The sequence below is a fragment of the Pipra filicauda genome, unplaced genomic scaffold (assembly GCF_003945595.2).
Source record: "Pipra filicauda isolate LSUMZ 115617 unplaced genomic scaffold, ASM394559v2 scaffold39_size4671491_pilon, whole genome shotgun sequence".
In the NCBI taxonomy this organism is placed as follows: domain Eukaryota; kingdom Metazoa; phylum Chordata; class Aves; order Passeriformes; family Pipridae; genus Pipra; species Pipra filicauda.
Genome location: NW_024104531.1, coordinates 4055732 through 4076119, shown reverse-complemented (window position 1 = coordinate 4076119; position 20388 = coordinate 4055732). Strand labels below are relative to the sequence as shown.

The 20388-nt window shown below is 38.0% G+C and overlaps 1 protein-coding gene across 10 annotated transcripts in view; it reads right to left on the bottom strand.

Moving 5' to 3' along the window:
- The window catches only part of CTNND2 (catenin delta 2), a 631056-nt gene that overhangs the window by 241675 nt on the left and 368993 nt on the right, over positions 1 to 20388 (bottom strand). For all 10 annotated transcript variants that reach the window (XM_027724249.2, XM_027724246.2, XM_027724247.2 and 7 more), the window contains one exon: positions 3897 to 4091. In XM_027724249.2, the coding sequence (XP_027580050.1) occupies positions 3897 to 4091 (195 nt within the window). The remainder of the gene's footprint in view (positions 1 to 3896; positions 4092 to 20388) is intronic.

Here is a 20388-nt window from a genome sequence, read left to right as displayed (position 1 = left end):
ATTCAGTAAGTAAATTAATTTGTTACTTTTACTGTGTTTGAGTACTCTCTCCAAGCACATCGTTTGAGAATTCCTATTTCAAAAGTAGAATTTCACATTTATTGCTACTTTTAGTGCAGAAGTTTGGGCCGGTATTTCTTATATGAGAGAATGCATTACCCTTTGAAGACCAAAAGGGATTGTTAAGTAAAAGCTACCAACCAAAAAAGCCTTTGCAGCTTCTGCTGTCAAATCTGAAAGATTATTTTTAGCTTAGACAGCATGATAGTAACACACCTAGTTATATTTTACACCACTAGTATAGACTGGGTAAAGAATGGATTGAGACTAGTCCTGGGGAGGAGGACTTGGTTGTGGACAAAAACCTCAACATGAGCCAGCAATGTGCACTTGCAGCCCAGAAAGCCAACTGTGTCCTGGGTTGCATCAAAAGCAGTATGGTCAGCAGGGTGAGGGAGGCAATTCTGACCCCCTACTCTGCTCTGGTGAGACCCCTCCCGGAGTACTGCATCCAGCTCAGAGGTTCTCAGCACAGGAAAGACGTGGGTGTGTTGGAATGAGTACAGAGGAGGGCCACAAAGAGATGACCAGAGGGATGGAGAACTCTTATATGACAAAAAGCTGAGAGCCTGGAGAAGAGCAGGCTCCAGGGAGACCTTATAGCATCCCCCAGTACCTAAAGAGAGCCTGCAAGAAAGCTGGAGAGGGACTTTTCACAAGGGCCTGTAGTGACAGGACAAGGGGAAATGGCTTCAAACTGAAGGAGGACAGGTTTAGATTAGATATTAGGAAGAAATTCTGTACCGTCAGGGTGGTGAGACACTGGAACAGGTTGTCCAGAGATACTATGGACTTCCCATCCCTGGAGGTATTCAAGACCAGGCTGGATGGGGCTCTGAGTAACCTCATCTAGTGGAAAGCCCCCTGCCCATGGCAGGGGGGTTGCAATATGATGATTGTCAAGGTCCATTCCAACCCAAATCATTCGGCGCCTCTAGATAGAGACAGGATTAATTCTTCATAAAGTTATGCCAGTAAGGGAGATATTCAAAAAGTTCCTACTACTTTGTACCTTCTACTGTGTAGAAGTGTAAAACTATCATCATCATTCACAAGTGAAATACAAAAAAAATACAAAAGTTCAATCACCCAAAAAAACAGTGAGTATATAGAACAAGTTTAATTTAGTTTACCCCATAGAGAAACTATAGCTTATTGAATTTTGTTTACTGAATGTTGATTCACATAGAAGATGAAAAACTCTTTAGGGGGCTTTATCCTTAGTTCTGTAAACATTCTTGAATGTAGTAAGTACTTAAGGCCTCACAAAAGAGAAAGAGGTGATGTCTATACTGAGTGACCATTCTTGGTAACTTATTCTCCCAAATTAAGTGAAATTTTCAAATTCAGGAAGAATGTTCTTAAAAAAAAAAAAACAAACACAAACAAACAAACAAAAACAAATAAACAAAAAACTCAAAGGAAAAAAAAAAACAACAACAAAACCCCCCCACAGAAATCAATAAAAATAAATGATAGTCAGGTATAATCAGCGCAATTTTTATTTCTAATGGGCAGCCTTAGCTGCAGACAAAAAAAATCCAGACTTTGGACAAAGTCTTTAGACTAGGGTTGCTTTCCCTTTTTTTCTTCCATCAGATGTGAAAAAGCATGCACCATCTTCATGATTAAAGCTACTGTTCTGATAAACAAAGGATGTGAACTATAGTCTACAAAGGACCACAGTGAAGCCTTGAAGCTCCCCACCCGCCATGACTCATGCATGCAGAAGACACAGGCCATGAAGCTCTGGCACTTATCTTCATGGAGTACACAGCAATCTACATCCCTCATATCTTGACCAAATAGGCAAGACAAATAGCTATTTGTCCTACAATAAAAAAAAAAAAACACACTTAACACAATGAAGGGAAAGAAAAGTTTTATGAGTAAACTTCAGTTGAACTTCTTCCCCTCCTTTCTGCTATTTTGAAAACAATTGTATAGTCTCCATCAGAAGGGATATGTTCCTACTGGCATTTGCGGCAGACACAGGAGTCTGAGAGCTGATCCAATCCAGCTCAAAATTCCCTCTGAGCACTGACAGTTCTCCAGCCTGGTTGTATGAAAGGCTGACAGCATCTGTAGCTGACAGCTACTGACAGAGCAACAGAATGAGTGGCCTGGTACACATCCATCTTCTTTTATTTCCCCTGACCCTGTTGATAGGGGTGTAGTGGGGAAAGTGAGGGAGGATCAAGCCGACATAAAGCTGGACTGATGGGGTCATTCTTCAGAATGAGCCTGAAGCAATGTTCAAATCCATATCCCAAACTGCAAAACAAAATTTACCTTCACAAGGTATGTTTCTGCTACCCTAATCAGTATATTTTTTTTTTAGTTTTTCCTCTTCCTTCTGAAACCCCATCTTCAGGTATTACTAAGTAACATCCTGCATCCCAGTTTAATTCACTGTAATTGTTATCTATGTTGACAGGGTTTCCTTCCTTAAGGGGGTGTTGTGAAGATTACAGTCACAAGACAGCCTGCTACTTCAGCACAGAGAATCAAGGGAAATTTTGCAAGCAAAACAAGAAACTCTCTTCAGGGTATGTCTGGGAAGGAGACATATCTGCAATGAGCCGCATGTGGAACAGGAAGCCTAAAGTTCAATATAAACAGCAGCTTCAAATCACTACCCCTTGGCTCCACTGCTCAGTGATTTAGGCAGAGCTCTTGTCCCCTTCATGCAAAGAACAGTAATCTTTTCTCTTATACATATATAACTCTACATAAAACATAGGCTATGGTAGTTTCTTTAACAGGAAAGAAATGGTGTAATGGTATTCTTCAGAAAGTATAAAGCTGTACAGATATTTAACTAGAAAATTCTGTGGAAAACCTTCCTTTTAAGGATTTTCTCTTGTATTCTGAATGCCCAAAACTTGTGTAAAACAATAGGAATTTTTGGACACACAAGAACTGCCAGTTTTGCCCTTGAAGAAATGGATTTAACAAAAAAAAAAGTTAAAGAAAAAAAAAAAAGCTTTAAAAGAAAGCAAAGTATCTTGCTCCAAAAAGTGCACTTAACCTTTTCTTGATGAAAATAGGAGTGACCTGAGAATGGACATAATCTTCCCTCTTTAATCAACAAAGCAAAGATAAAACACCAGAAATAATTACAATTCCTAAGGCAAGTTCTTTCTACATCTGCTTCAGCCTATTTTGGCTGTAGCATTTATGTACTCTAATTATTTTGTGCATTAAATGCCATAAATATCCCTGTTGATTTGTGATCTATTTAAGGGTTCCACCATACAGCTGTATTTCATTTGGTTGAGAGGATATTCTGCAAGTAGGACTTGTACACCAATGTATTTCAGAGACAATCACTATTTATGGATAACCAGTGATGCTAACAGCTTTTCCTTATATTATACTTCAATTTTACGTCCGTGTCCTATACCTAACCATATCTCTGTAGGAGAGAGGAAGAACATTTGCTTATGATTTACTTTGAAAGCAAGTGACCAATCCTTTAGCTTCATGTGGAAAGAAACTTTGCTGTCCCTTTGTAACACACAAAATACCTTTGTAAGCAAAAAAACCTCAGCAATTTCTTCAGAGACAACACCAGATTAACAGAAATATTTTCTCTCCTTAGGAGTAAGCCCCCTCCCCAAATGAGGTTAACTGACTGTACATATAGCACATTTAGTATTTCTCCGTTTTGTGCGCGTATTTGGGGTTCTATTGATAGCTGCCACCTGCAAAAGATATTTTATTTGACTGGCATGCACATAACATATTCAGTTAGCACATCAGAAAGAGAAGAAGTTAGTATTGAAGAAAAACATATATGTCATAGAAGACACATACAAGTTACATCCACTTACCTGTACTAGTGCGATATGTGCCTGTGTGTGCTGGTTGCAGAGGGTCCCCCTGACTCTGGCTGAGACTCCTCATAGGGGGCTTCTGATAAACTCTGTCTTCGTAAATAGGGTCTATATGGTGTTCTGGAGACTGCAGTGCCCTTAACTCGGAGCCAAGGTGGCTGTGCTGGCTGCTGTAAGATGCCCGAGACCCAGCTGCAAATAGATTTATAAGAGATATTTAAGAGAGAAAAAAATAAGTGACAGTATTAAAAGTTCACTTGAAAGTAGCATTTAAACACAAAAATAGCCCCAAGCAAGACTAAGAAATAAGTGTTTTCAACATTCAAATAGAAACAGCATGGAAGGGTAGCAACAGCTCCACTTAATCACTTTAGTTTCCTTATCCAGCTGCCTGCATCTACACCAAAATCTCATTTCTTCCAAAGTGACTAGATATTTTGGTGAGAGAGATATCATGATACTATCTCTTCTTAAACAGAGACCAAAAAAACTACCATTGCCTCTCAAAAAAGGCAAAAAACCTCCCCAACCTAGAAAAGCAAAAGTTACGCAACACAAATATGCCCTCAACTAAACGGGTCCACAGAAGAAACAGGATTGGGGGAGGTAGGAGGGCTGGGGAGAAAAAAGGAGCAGCAGTCAGAACTAGTTTCATATGTAATGCCCAGATCTGAAGATCTACAAATGAAATAAGCTGAAGTTGATAAACAGATGTAGTTTTACACCAAGTCTGATCTTTTAGTTGCTTCACTAAAGTGTAATAGAATGGTTGTGCCTTATCAACATTTTGCCCTCAACATTTAAAAAAAAATTAAATTCCTAAGACTTTCTACAACTTAAGTATCCTCTGAGGATGAAAAAATTAAACATGCCTCCTGGAAAAAATTTGAGGATACAGGGTTTTTTTTCTTATTCTACTCCTAAAATATTTTATATTATAATATTTAAGAAAGAGACTTGTATATTTCCAGCTGTGATTAGTTTTGTCACTTCAATCCTTTTGCTACTTAGGTACTTCATCTGTGTGGTCTGTTACTGAGATTCCCAAGGAGAGTCATGGGGATGCCATACAAACATTACACATTTTGAAGGTGACTATCAAGCAAGTACACAAGGAACACTTCACAAATGTTAGGTCAACACCACAAAGTGGCAGCATGTTACTTAAATGTTTAGAAAAGCAATCAAAGTTACACCTATTACACCCCTAGCTGTGAGGCTGAAATCCAGGACGTGGGTAATGTTCTACTGGCTTAGCTTGCACTGCTCTGACCATTGGTGTAGCCATTCCTGCTGAAAATCTCTGCCACAGTCATTGTGTTGGCAGCAGTTTTGTTGCATAAACAGACACTAAATACTTTTAAAATGCAAAACACAGATATAAAATAAGGTGTGATAGCAACATAGGATAGAAACGAGAAAGATATACAGATACAACTACTTAAACTTTAATACAAATTGTCTGGAGGAAAAGAACAATTTACTCCATTTCCTTCTTTCTAATCAGCTTGTGCCACATATGTGTATTCTTCTGAATTTTTCAATGTTTATGCATGTTTTCAGTGGAATGTCCTATTTGCATATTTTTCCCTTCAAACATTTTTCAGACTGACTTGCCCTTAGCACACTGCTGAAAGTAATTCTGTTGTTCCCTTTACTAGAAAGTCTGCCAAGAATCCCTAAGACATATTTTATCTATAACTACAGCAATTATCCAGAAAGTTGATATTGCTATTACAGAATTAAATTCTTCATGGTCTACATTTTCAAAATGTTCTTTAACCCTGCACCCTTGAGACTGATTCTCGGAATACTTGAACAGTTCCCATCAAATTCTAGTATCCTTCAGAGTGGTCTAAAAAACAGCCTGTTATGATCATGTCCAAATTTCAATGCATACTTAGTTCAATCTGTATCCAGAGGAAAAAAAATAGAAAAATTAAGGGCAATATTTCAGACATTGAACAACATCTGGATCAACAAACCAGACTTCCTACAGAGTAAAGAATTACACACCCCTCTAAAAGTACTACAGTTCTTCTGTCCACTTACAAATTAACAATGCTTTTTGGAACAATAGTTTTTTTTTTTCTTAATCCTGCTTCCTGTGAGCTGAAAGATTTTTCCCACTGAACTTAGTGGCAGTATAATTCAGATATTAACATGTTTTCAAACAGTGGTAGTAATTTTATGGTGAGGTGGGCTTAATTCAACCTCCTTCATACTCTACCAACAGTTCTGAATCTGCAAGTGCTCATACTAGTCTAACACTAAATTGAAGCTTAGTATTAGTTTATTATGCCAATATTAAAAAGAGGTTTATTTGCAAACTGCTTGTGTGATTAAGACTATAACACTACTGTACTAAGCAGCAAACATATATATAACCAGAGAAACTTCTTGATCAAAACATATTACAGTTCAAGCAAACAAGACGAGGAAGATGTGACAAATATTAAAGAAAACATAACTTGCCCAAAACCAGTTAAGTGGTAACCTAAAAATAACTTGAAGCCATCTGAATAACAAGGTTATGGCTGAACATCCCCCCAAAAAGTTTCAAAAAGTTAAAACTCTATCAGGGAATAACTGACACTATACCTCTAACATTTCAAGACAATGAAGATTTCAACAGGTAACTAAAATATTTTCATTTTAAATACAAACCCACTTTTAAATTTCAGAAATTTAGGCCATCAGAATGCAAGTCTCTTAAACACGTTCAATTTCAAGCAAAACTGATACTTTCCCGTGAGCGGTTTTAACACGCTACTTCCAAATTATCAGATATCAATATTAAACCACAAAATACTAACAACCTTTGAAGTTCTTAAATCTAGTTTAAAAAAAAACCAACAAAACCAGAAGACATAAAAAGACGTATCACCATTATAATTTTTAATGTGTCTATTAAGGTTGTATTTAAACAAACTAGAATAGCAAGATGGTTTTGGTTAAAATTTCTTTTCCATTGCTCTTAAAGTTTTTACATATATTAATTTATTCAAGTCTCAACTGAGGAGCAAAAGGTTTTTACTATGCATTTTCTTTAGATATTAAGATCAACTAACCAATAGCTGTTATACTAACAGTTGTCTTTGTTGCCGGTGCTGTATTGTACCCAGGAAAGGTCACACAGGTAACTTATGGATTTCAGAAAACTGCATCCCACCTCAACCACACACACAGCCCTCCACCATATGCTGCTGCTTTACAAGACACTGGAAAAACAGTTAAGATAATTGATCAAAATAAAGATCGTGCATTTAAAGAAGTGACGTACTGAGAAGGAGAGGGGTATAACATGCCCCTGCCTGTATCTTGCCTAAGCAGCAAACAGCTACATCCTTTCCTATTTGGAGCTGCAAGCTGATCTGTATCATTGGCTTCAAAAAAACTTGCATTGATGCAGTCTAAAGATCACAGAGCTTGGAAAAGCAACAAGGTCAGAATGGAAAAGCAGCAATCAATATATTACTAGAAAGCAATAAAACATCTATTTACAAGGCCCACGAGCCCCCTCATACTCAGGGAGGCCGAGAAGTGGTTTCCCTAAACCTAGAGGTACCATAAGTGTATGGCTCACCCCAAATTGTGCTTGTCCAAACCCTGTTCTCAACCAGCTGCCTTCCCATACACTGCACTTCTCTGGGTTGCTTGAAATCAAAGCAGTGATGCCACGCACATTTCTCCTACATATTCTGAAAATGGATTTGTCCCCACTCTCTGGTCAACCTGCTCTAACAGCAATGCTATTTTTCCCTTGCAGAAGTATAAGACATTGAGCTCATTCACAGACAAGTCTACTTTCAAGTTCAAAGACAACTCATTATTAAATTTTCAGTCCCGCAAGTTGTTAGCTACAGATGGTGTATCTAGCATCAGGGTAGACCCAGAACTTTTATGATCATGGTTGTGAAGAAGTAGGTTTTTTTTCTCCCTTCTAGATTAATAAAAAAACAAGCAAACAAATCCAAAACCATGGAGAAGATCTAAACTGTCATATAGGGGTTCAAGTTACCATCTGATAATTAATTCCTCCAGTAGTCCAATCTTGTTTGACAAAACACTGAGAAATTATTTGATTGCAATCTTGGAGATGCATCACAGTAGAAGGTATAGAGAAGATGATAAGGCTATAAAACAGCTGCCAGTCATCAGAATTAAAAAAAAAATAATTTTTTTTTAGCAGAAACTTATTAACTGTAAGAACAAAAGCATACAGAAAGTCTTCTCTGTGTTCTGAAGTCTCCAAGACTGAAACCTGAAAGACGAAATGCCCCTTCAGCATCTCTGTGGAGCTTGTAAAAGTAGTCTGTGGTCAGGGATATTATGTGAGCCCCCAGTCAGGTGAATTGGATTAGGGCAACAATGATAACCTAGAACTGGCCAGAAAAAAAAATACGCTTTCTTACATGAGGTGGTATTTGCTCCCTTCTTACATTCAGGAGTGGCAATAGAAAGAACCCATGAAGAGTGCAGTCCTACCTAATTGGATCAGTAAATCACATCTCCATGTTTTACACTTACAACCCATCACCCTGCTAGCTAGAGGTTTCCACGTTATTCAGATAATACCTTCCTCAGCAGCACAGTGAAACAGTTATTTCCTAGGAAAATGTTCCTTTTTGATGAAGTTTCACTTTCCAAAAGAACATAAATACTGTAATCAGACAGATGTAACATAACAGAAATACATAAAATAATCCCTAATTGCTCTTCAGAGCTTGTGCAGGCTGTCAAGGAAATAAATACAATAATGAGAATAAATTCTCATCTAGGGAACTGTCACAAAAGGCACATTTGAATGACACTGCTAATCTGACAGTGAAGGTCAACGAAGTAGACCACTCTATTGGCAGCATTTGTCATTTCAAGGAACTAAAGACATTAAAACTACTCAAATGAATGGATTCAGAGGCATTTACATACACTTTAAGAAAGCCTGAACAGTTTTTACTTTTGCTCTTTGTGAAAGCCTTTACAACAAGTCTGCCTGCCCTGTAGCAGCCCTAAGAAGAAACCCTACACAATGCTCTCTAAACATCTCTAATAGCAGGAGCACACGGTACTGCTCCAGGATTGAAGAGCTCATTGGAAGCACGAAACATGCAAGTGATCATCTCAACATTAAGAAAAATATTCAGATAAACCATTCAGCCCTAATTTAAAAACCCTCTGTCACAAAATACATTGATCAAGAGTCCTGTTAAGCATTTTCTTTATTTCTGTGGTAGAGGAATATCATTAATAATACACTAGTTGAAGATGAAGCTCAACAACTGTTCTATGACCACTTATCAGTAATGTGTTTACACAATTTAACTTACCTTTGTTGCAACAAAGGACCTTTCAAAACACAGTAGATCTCTGGCTATTTGAGGCTCTAAGTATCAAAAATCAGACTCTGAACACACTACAACACTTTGCACTCAGAAGATGCAACTTCCTAACAAAGAGGATTGATGATCTACAACTGGCTGCATCACTTGTTAATTTTAAATATAATGACAACTTTGCTTAGATCACAAGTTTAAAAAAACAAACAAACAAAAAACAACAACAACCAAGCAACAAAACCAACCTCAGACAATGGTAAAACTGCAATAAGCCCATCATTGGGATAAGGTACCGCAAGCACAGAAGCTAAAAGGGAATCACAGTAGTTTTGTGGCTTTGGTATGTTGTATGTTTTTTTGAGGACTGAAAGATCTTTTTGATTCAAATAGCACATCAGGGCTGAAAACCCTATTTGACATAAGTTTCTCTTAGATGCTTGCCCTGAAATGCTACTGTCCTTATTAAATAAATAAATACAGTAGATCAGGTCATAGCTTCACTGTAATTCTGAAAAAGTAACATGTGAGAAAGAGGATACGAATAGCAGGATTTTTACTCTGAACTCACATGTAGTGAAACCTGTTCTACAGACACTAACCTCTTTTAATTTACACAGGAACACAAGTGCAAAATTAGAAGCGAACAGGGGGAGAAGGAGAGTCAAGCATTCACAGCTCGAGGACTGATACTTTTTTTAATGCCAGAAATTTATGCAGAAACATCTCCAAAATGCCTGTCTGAAGACATGCATTTTCTACTCACAACACTGGAAAAAGAAAGTATGATCTACAACAAATATTACTATAAATAAAACTAATAAAACTTAGGCAATGGGAATATAACAGTCCCATGTGATGAAAATTACTGTAGCAAAGAGAAGCAAACACTTCTAACCCAAGTACTGAAAGTGAATGCAAATTGTTAAGACATGACAGATGGTTAAATTAACCAGTAAGACATGACAGGCCATATGGCAGTACCAGCTAATGCACACCTTGGGTACGTCAGCTTGTGCCCCTACATACCAAAGATCTGTATTCACTAGAACCAGAACGCAGTCTGTAGTGAATTCTTTTCAAATAGGTTTAGATTTTTTTAAACACAGAATTCTCACCTGTTTAGATTTTTACATACACAGAAACACAAAACTTATCAATTTTTCCTTTCCCCAAATATTGAAATTAAAGATTAACTAATGAAAGTTCAGAATTAAAATTAATTTCTCTCTTTACATTCTTTTTCCATTTTCACTACACCATTCTCTCTGTGACTTGAGATTATTTGCACAAATACAGAAGGAAATAATGCCATCTCTGAACTGACTAATTACACATGATGTCTTTCAACTTATGTTCAACTCCGGATGTCTGAAAAAAACCCCATGGATCCACTGCTTTGGGATCCTTGGTCCACACCGTAGGAGATCACCACAAAATAAGTATGTGCCGCAACATTCAAGCCCCCAGAACTGAAGGAAAATGCTTACCACACCTGTCAGTATTTTAGACTGCTTTTTTCCTCAGGTTTTCTACTTAAAAGATTAAAGTGTTATACGATGCATGGTCTGCAATGTTTCTTGCAAACTATCACTGCACTGTCAAACCTATTAGAAGTGTCACCGTCAGGATACTTCCACGTTCAGCTCACACTGTGGAATTTCCCAGACATAATTTGTCCATTAACCAGATTAAGTATCTTAGGAAAGTCTCCTCAAAACAGATTGGCTTTGGCTGCTTAAGGGACACCGCAAAACCAATGTCTGACCTAGGGCTAGCACTTTTCACATCAGTGCTAAAAATAAAGAAAGGAAGAAGGAAAAAAAGGCTTATGCTTTTTTAAGTGTAATAAACAGGCCCAAAATAAACTTTAAAAATAATGTGACAAAGCTTACTATGTCTTAAAAAAAGTGTCTGGATAATTTTTATCCCATTTAAACTTGTTTTTAATCAAATATCGAAATAATTACAATCCTAAGCATATTTAAAAGAGAAATAAAGCTAAAAATATTTCCTTACACTGTCCATAATTTTAGCCATGCAATATTACTTTACTGCAAAGTACTATATCAGGTATTATAATTCTAAAAATCTAGGGAAAACAGAAAGCCCACACCATACATTTGTGCTTCCTACCAAGCATTTTCTTCTTTCTGCTACTGTCCTCATTCTGTTGAAAAGCATTCACCTGCTTAAAACATTTTATCAAAACTAAATTGTTAGTGGAAGAAGAGAAGTGTGACTGGGAGCAAAGAGATAAGAGGCAAAGATAGCCAGGAAGAAACAGCAGATTAAATGTGACAGACAAGTTCAGGGAGATAATTCCCATTTCATTTCTCATCTAGGGAACTGTCACTGAAGAAAGAACGAAAAACAAAAACTCCCCCAAACTATTACCACACAGCAACAACAACTTGCCTTCAGCAAGGAAAGAAGTGATAGATTTTTTTTTTAAACTATTGACGGAACGATCACAGTGGACGTTGCTTTAGTTTTGATTTTGGTTTTGGTTTTTTTTTCCACTCCTGTCTCTTAAGCTCTGCCTCTTCCATGGCCCACAACCCTGCCAATTTTACAAAAATGGAAAAGAAGTCCTGTGCGTGAATGGGAACAGATACTGCTATCTGGTGATACAAATCACTGTTCTTAACTTTCCTGCTCACTAAGCACTTTGACTGAGGGCTGAGTGCCTCAGCAACAGGATGATGTTACTAAGCAACACTGCCAAGCAGCCACGCATAAGCTGTTTGGATAGTTCACCACAGGTTCACAACAACTGAAAACAATATCAAACCTTCGTAGCAGAAGAGAACTTTGAAGTTTCGCTAAACATATTGATCTTAGAAAAGATAAAAGTCTATTATTTCACATTTTGAACTGTAAAATCTTGTGTTAGACCATGGGTTCTATGCTAATAATGCTGGTGCAATAGATTCAACTTAGCAAGTAAAGGAAAGAAATACTAGTGTATTTGGTGAGATGTGCCCCAAAAGCAAATATCCAGGAAAAAAATCCCTCTAAAGGATATTCTGTGAAACCCTACAGTGAATGGTTCTCTGACAAGAACTGTAAATCAAAGGGAAGAGCAGTGCATCCTTTATTCCCAAAGCGAGGTCTTCCTTGCTCCCCCGAGGCACAAGGCTGTACCACAAGGCAAACTTGGGGACCCAGTTTCTGCTCCTTAAGCAGCAGGGTAGGGTAAACATCCAAAACCCCATACATCTTTGTAGAGCTAGGGACCACTTCCAGTAGCATGAGCAATTTACTAAAAAGCGCTGCTGCCTCCAGCAAAACAAATCAAGCACTATTGCACTAATACCTGCCAGTGAAAACTTAACTTCCTGATCATGTTTAACACTGTGGAAAAGCACAGCATCTAAAAAACCAGCAACTCAACCCTTCCCCCAAACTGAATATCAGCTCACTCAACCTTAAATGGAGCAAGTTCTCACAGCAGCTCTGGTGCAGGGGGAAGGGGAAAGCCTTTCCACATCAGCTCCTTGCTGCAGACAGAACAGAAAAGAATATCTAGAGCTTAAATTCAACTGGAAGTGAAAGTCTCGAGATTTTCAGAGAACTCGACAAGGAAGGTGCTTTGTGGAACAATGGTTCCCAAAGGGACAAAAAGTCACTGTGCAACACTGTGGAAAAGGTAACACCAGAAAGCAAAACTCAGTTGGGTAATGAAGTGTCAAGTCTGCCCAACTACAGTATTCCTCAACTGGCTTTTGCTGGGAAATCTGAATTTTTTACCTAATTGTACTGTCATTTCTGGCAGTACACAGTTCCAACAAGTAGTTTCTTGCTAACAGGGAAGAGGCAAACAGATAGTTCCAATGAATCCTGACCATACCTGCACCTTTTATAAAGTATTAACTTATCATGAATATTGTTCATACTTCTTTGGCAAACCTATGTTCCAGTCTGATAGATGCAGCTGAAATCCAAGATATCACACCAAGGGTTTGCTCACAGAAGAGTGTTTGCAACCTATCTTTTGCAATTCCTTTTACTACAAGACTGCATATTATTAGATGTGTGAACAATATTAACTTTTGGAAATTTTATCGGTAACACTTTGTACTCAAACTTGCCTTTCACTAAGAGAATAGAGAAACACATCAGGTAGTATTTGTTCTTTTATGTAATGTTATCTTTGATAGAACATTAAACACTTTCTCCTCCCAGCACCTGTTTCCTCTTCAGTGAAAGTTTGTTTGCAGTTCCCAGTTCCTAGAATTCACCAAGACATGAGATATAAGACTGTGACATTCCAGGAGAAAAAAAATGGAGTTCATTATCTTTGTATTTTTCTCAATGCCACATTCAAGAAAGGGAAGATATCTCTGGATATTCTGTAACACACTGTCTTACTCATCAAGTTTTCACTATCCATTTGAGACTCATTGCATTTAAAATATGAGAGTTAAAACATGTAGCTTTTATTAAATGTATACATAATCAATTTGAATACAATCTAACTAAAGAATTTACTTATGCCTGTAAAAAAGTTTAGACCCGTAATTAGCCACTCTTCCCATTATTCTCAATAGATTATCATACCATTATTCAAGTTGGTTTTAGGTTGTTTCCATTATGTACACATTGAGACCTCTGTTAAAACACTTAAAATAATCTCCTATTATTCAAATCATCATAATCTAAAGCAATTCTAACAGGCTTGCTCTAAATAAAAGAAATGCTGAGTGAAGAGACAATACCACCATGACATGAGTAGCTTAAGGACTTAGGCAAATTTTATGCTGGAATAATCACTGTATCCCATAAAATAAAGGTTTCTCTTTTAATTCATTATGCTTACTAATAAAGCAATCACAAAATAGCATGCATTCGGTATCTGACTCCCAGAAATTCGAATATCTCACCCAAATCCTTCCACAATAAGCAGCAAGCAAAGGAAGAAATGGATGGCTACAGGTTTGTTTTTTTTCTTTTTAGCAGGAACTTAAAGAAAAAAAGAGAGACAATGGAAGAAAAGAAACAAAACCAGCAAAACAGACTTTGCAATATGCTGTTAAATCTCACAGATTCAGATTAACCCTGAAAAGCATGGCAAGGAAAGGACTGCAAACTGAAAGAGTCCTGTCACTCGAGGAGAGAGTCCATGCTAAAACAAAATGGCCATGACAAATGCTGCAGGAGACAAATGGTGAAAGAAAGTCAGTGGCAAAAGGAAACCAGATCTAAGATAAGGAACATAAGAAATGTGTTCACAGCAGTTTGCAATAAACCACTGGAAGTGTTCAGCTTCAAGACGGACTTTAAAAGTAATTTCAATTAGAGGGATGTTAGTCCAAAGGTGGCAAGCACTTGAGGCATTCTGAACTGTCACTTAGTTCCTAGTTATTCCTAAATGCAAATTGACACAATTTGCATGCCAAATGGATGTCTCACCTGTGAAGCCAACAATTCCATGACCATATGGCTGGCTGAAGACATGTGCATCAAGTTTTGCCCGATTTTACAAAAGCAGTCCAAAATCTACTGCAGACTGAAAAAAGCAGTGACATCACAACTTTGATAAACTTCAGAGAAAAAAAGATTTTCAACTAATTCTTGAGCTCCTGGACTCACAAGATAGGATCTTAAGCTGGGCAGGACACAACTTAGATCACTTTGGAAGAGACTGCTCTGTTACATTCAGCATTAGTTTGATTCTTGCCAAACACAGCTCGAGATGCAACACAGACAAGGATGACATGAGCTAGACAGAAACTCCAACTTCAGATTGGAAGAAATGCAAAATTTCGATGAATAAACCTTGAAAACTTTGAAGCTTGCTCAGAGACCAGACAAAGTGCAATTGCGGCTCAAGGGTCATTGTATTCAATAGGGTTACTGGTTTCAAATCTTTTGAGGGAAAATAGAGGAGAACTAGCTCACAAAGATCCTGCAGTCAAACACATAATGGTTGGTTAGTCAAAGCCCTAAAAGCAAAGACAGCTGGTGAAAAAAAGCCGCTCAGAAGACACCTTTTGCTCAAACTCCCTCCCGCCTCGGTCAAAGATGAATCATAGAAATATAAAAAGGTGTGGATTGGAAGGAACCTTAAGGATCATCTAGTTCCAATCCCATCACCATGGGCAGGGATGTGCTATCCTAAAACCTGCCAGGGGCTCAAATAATCTTGTCTTTTAAGAAAGACTGGCAAATCCTTCATCACATTATTTATTCTTACCAGGATTCAGCAGTCTTAGTGCATAACCTCTGTTTAATAAGAGCAGCTATGCAACCTAGCAGCCTTTCCTCTGTTAAGAAAAGACGGAAACATAGTAAGTCAGGTCTATGTACAACAAGTTTCTTTATTGCTTGATCATTCATGCAGGACAGTTCAGAAGAGAAGGCAGCTGGAAAGAGGCTCTCTTGTCTACAGAGGGTCACAGTTGTATATAGTTCACCATACAGGACAAAGTCCTAACTCTATATAACACTCCCAGTTTTGCTTGTTATGTGATTAGGCCGTGAAACATTCTCTTATGTTCCCAATACCGGTGGTTAAGATGTGTTGTACTCAAGTAGGTCACCCATGTCTTTTCCTACTCTTGTTTGAAGCCAAAGATACAGAATATGTAACCAGCTATTAGGTGCATTATTACCTTGGCTCCAATTCTATTCTTTCCCTCCAATCTGTAAAACTCTTTCTACACAGGATTTATCTTCCTCTCTTTGCAAAATGCCTCCTAATATTCCACTATCAAGAAGTTTCCTTGGCTTATTTCAGTGTTTTGTGTCAAGATAATAAAATGAAAAAGTATTTTTGAAGTGGCCAAAAGAGTCCTCCTTGTGGGACTTTCTTAGTAGCACCCTTCCTTCCCATTACTTCCATCTTCAAAATGGCAAACTGACAATGCTCCTTTACCCAGGTCCCTGCCTAACTACCATCTTGAAAGAATATCCATCTTCTCCAGTTTAACTAAACATTTCCCATGTGGCATTACAGAAAATGTGTGCTCAAAGCCCTGACAGGAAATAGAAAGACGTCAGATACAATCTAAGAAAAGGTCAGTAAGCAGGTTATTCCAGTATAATCTGGTTTTGGAGAACTCATGTTTCAAATTATCCCATTAACCATTTACTACTTTCATGTCTTATATTATCCTTTCTATGAGTTTTTGTGTAATGTCCAAGAAGCACTGTTATTATCTGGTCTCCAATTTTTCATTTACTCAGTTCTCCCTTTCTTCAGGGCATATTAGCCTTAAACATGCAAAGGGCTGTTATCTGTCTCCCTCCACCTTTTTCCTCACCCCCCTCCTCCCCCCATATCTGAAAGAGTCGAACTCAGCCTCCTTTGCAAACCATGCTCCCAGGACTTTAAAGAGCCCATGACACCTTTTGGTGAACAAATGTGAACACGACTGTATCCCTGCTGAACCAGGGTGCTCAGGGAAGTTGTGGGTTGGGGAAAGACCCCATGGAGAGGTGTCACTTTGCTCTCCAGTCACAGGAAATCTCCCCCAGTATCAGAGGGTCACAGCTCCTTCTCCGCCCTTCCTTTCCTCACAGGCAACACTCCTGTAACCCAGTGACAACTTTAGTTCTATGATCAAAAGGTTTTACTGCCTGAGAGTAGCAGAGGTGGCTAGTTGATAAAAGGGATGGTTTGCACCTAGGGTGGACAGGGAGGGTAAGGGAAGATATAGACATACGCCATAGAGGAAGTAAATATAGAAAAACAACTGCAAAAATTTCCTCAGTAAGGGAAGGGTTGCCCAAGATCTAAAACCACTTGTATTCAAACTAATACACCACTTTTCTATTACAGAATCATAGATGATTTAGATTGAGAGAGACCTTAAAGATCATCTAGTTTCAACTCCCTGCCATGGGCAGGGACACTATTCTTCACTTACACACTGTAAGTTGCAACTTGATGCACTTATTAAAAATCTATGTGATCTGACTAGCAGTTTCATATGCCATGCCTTATAATTGTAAGATTAGTCATCACTTGGTCCTCCTCATTTCAGCATATTAAATTCTGACTTTTGCTTCTAACCACTTATGATAATGTACAGTTCCATGAATTCATTATCATTAGACAATATCTCTGTCCGCTCCAATACCACTTTTATATAAAAACAACTATTCTGATCTGGGTCAATATCTAGGTGAATCAAATTTGACCCTACGATTATGGAAAAATTGCCTCACTTATCTCCCATGATTGCTCATAGAGCAAATTTGGTCCAGTGTAGTTTCTGGAAGCTGCCACCACTGAAAGGAAATAAGTTTTACATATGGGCACTCTGCAACTAGCATGGGCAGACATAGGCATCTCCCCACCCAAGTTCTGACCTTAAATAAAGGGAAACTTTCTCAACTGCTAATTTTGCAATCTTCCTTCCACAGTTAATTACTTACTTTTGATCAGAGGCACTTTCACTGTTTTAAAGATGGTGTGTGCACACAAAAATCATAAAGCTATTAGATAACCCAACAAATGAATGCTTACATCACTGATGAGTCACATACTGAGTTTCTAGATCTCAGCCACTCCATCTACTGCAAACAGTTTCTGTGCAACAGCAACTGGAAAAGATATGTTTTCCACCACAGTAAAAATGAAGGGCATGTTTTCACTTCTCTTAAATACCTGAACACCAAGATGGACCAAAGATTTCTGTACTTTTTATCAACAGTTTTGCAATAAACATTTCCAGGCTATTGGATAAGGCCTTACAACAGGGTTTCAGATCCTGAGGAAGCTACAGCTTTCACATGGGTCTTCTTTCCCCAGTGCACAAGCAAGACAAGCACAGTCATCCCAAGTTAGATCATACAGCACAAGCAAAAACTTTCACTGATGCCACAAAAGCCTGAGTATCAGAAATTTGATAGAAGGGGACCTTGCCCTTGCCTTATACTCCCTACCCCATACAACAGTACTCCCTTCTGCTCTGAAAAAGTGAGTTTGAGGCCAAAGACAGAATCACACTCCTGGCAAATGAAGTAGACCACAGGTACACGAGGACACCATTTGAGACCTGAAGACAAAAATGGGGGGGTAACAGGCACAGACAAGACTCAGCCTCACTGGCATGCCCTTAAGACCCAAAAGTTTAGACATATAATTGCTTATGAGGCCCTAGTCCCTTCCTAAAATCTCATATACTAAACGAAATACAAATCAACATAACCAAGATACAGCTATATGAACTGGAGTGCCAACACTGGTTAATGTATTTCCATTGCTTTAACGTAAATTCCATAAAAATGAGGTTCCCAAAGCATTGTTCTTTGACTTCACATATTCCATTGGATTTCAAGAGCCAAGAAAATCTGACAGACAAATTCCAGCTCCTTGGATTAACCATCCTTCTGCTAGGGACACAATCTTTTCTGCTAGCTTTTTGCCCAGCTTCACCTCCTTCTTGTGCTCCTGCTCAGCAGGTATATAACCAGAGATGTTTTAAATGCTGCTCTGATGCTTAAGAAATTCCTTCAAGTGACTTACATGCTTACATTTGAATCCTGGCCTTCTTAGGAACACTGATAAACTTCAGGACCAGAGGCCAGAAGTCACGTGCATGGTTACAAGCAACAGCACATGCCTCAGTATGCCCCAGAAGCACACTCACCTCAAAGCCCAGAAACAGACACTGCCAGTCACTTTCCCAGTCATTCAGTTAAAACACTTGCAGATTCATAGGAGTTGAATCTACTTTCAGCAATGTTGCAGACTGGTACTCTTTGCCTAAAACCTAGTTAGTTTGCAATAGCCTTTGATTTCACACCCCTCTGGAAGACCACCAGGAGAATCAGTCAAACGATTTCCGATTTCCGCTATCAAGAACGGCAAGGGAAAGGTTGAGGTCAGTGCAAGAACAGGAGCCAAGTTTAGACATATTTCTACTGTTTGTTCACACTGGAAACCAAAGCTCATGTTCATTAGCTCAAAAGATATATCCATGCACACGGGGTCTCTGTATTTGGCTCTTATCGATTATTCCTCTCCCACAAGCAATTGATTTCATGTAAGCTAGATCTGAAAGACACAGGAACAAAAATCATGGCAATAATAAGATATTTCAAAGGCATTCACCTTATTCCTTCTGCTTTTTTACTGTACACTGTCAATTCTGGATACCTTGTCCAACTTGGAATTGAGTACCATTGTAAATGTTTCAGTTGTAACAATTAGAAACATACTTATCACTGAAGATATAAGTAGAACTAGTGGCAAAGAAAAGCTAAGTAAAAAATGAGTTGTGTATTTCTATCATCTCCAAACCAACATCAGTATAGCTAATCTTCAGGTTACAATGTGGAAACAAGCAACTTTGTATCAGAAAGATATCAAATTCTAAGTCTCTGATTAATATCTGAAATAGTACTTCATATTACTCAAAGTCTTATGTTTGGATTTCTTGTCTGAAAGAAAGTCTCAAAACAAGAGTGGAATGAGAAAAAAAATCCTAGGACTGCAGAGTCTGTCCCAGAACAAAAGAGCATTAACAGTGTTCCCATGTGTAAAGCCTCTGACAGCAGATAAAGGAATTTTCCAGCTAATAAAAACAAAGAAAAAAAAATTAGAAAAAATCTATGGAAAACTACTTTGGTTAAAATTAATGAAGCAATTTGGTTCTCTCCATAAAAGAGATACTCACAGGATTCCGTAAAAATACAAAACAGCTATGGGAAACAACTGAGTGTCCTTTTTGTTATGATCAATCATATAGATAATCCAAATCCTGCAGCTTATCTTAATGCCAGAAAAATCCAAATATTTTTCTTCCTTAAATGCCCAAAGAAGTACAATGGTACATTACATCTAGACTGTTTCATTAGCTCAGCCCTGTGTCTCAGGTGGGGATTTTAAGGCAAGAGAACTTTTAATTCTGTGGTGATTTAGATTCACTTTATCTGTAATTTGACAGTAATGCAGCCATTCTAGCACAAATACATAGTGCAGCACGATTTACTAGAGAATTCTAACATTTAGTCAAATAATTTTTTTTAAAAAAGGCAATGATGAAGTGATATATAGATGATCCAGTATCTTCATGCAATCAAAAGGAAATATAAATCCATGCTAGTGGTAATGTACATGAATTATCCCATACAAAGTTGCTTAAGCTGTTGTGTGCCCCTATGATTGCACACTGAAATGTCAAAACATGTCAACACTC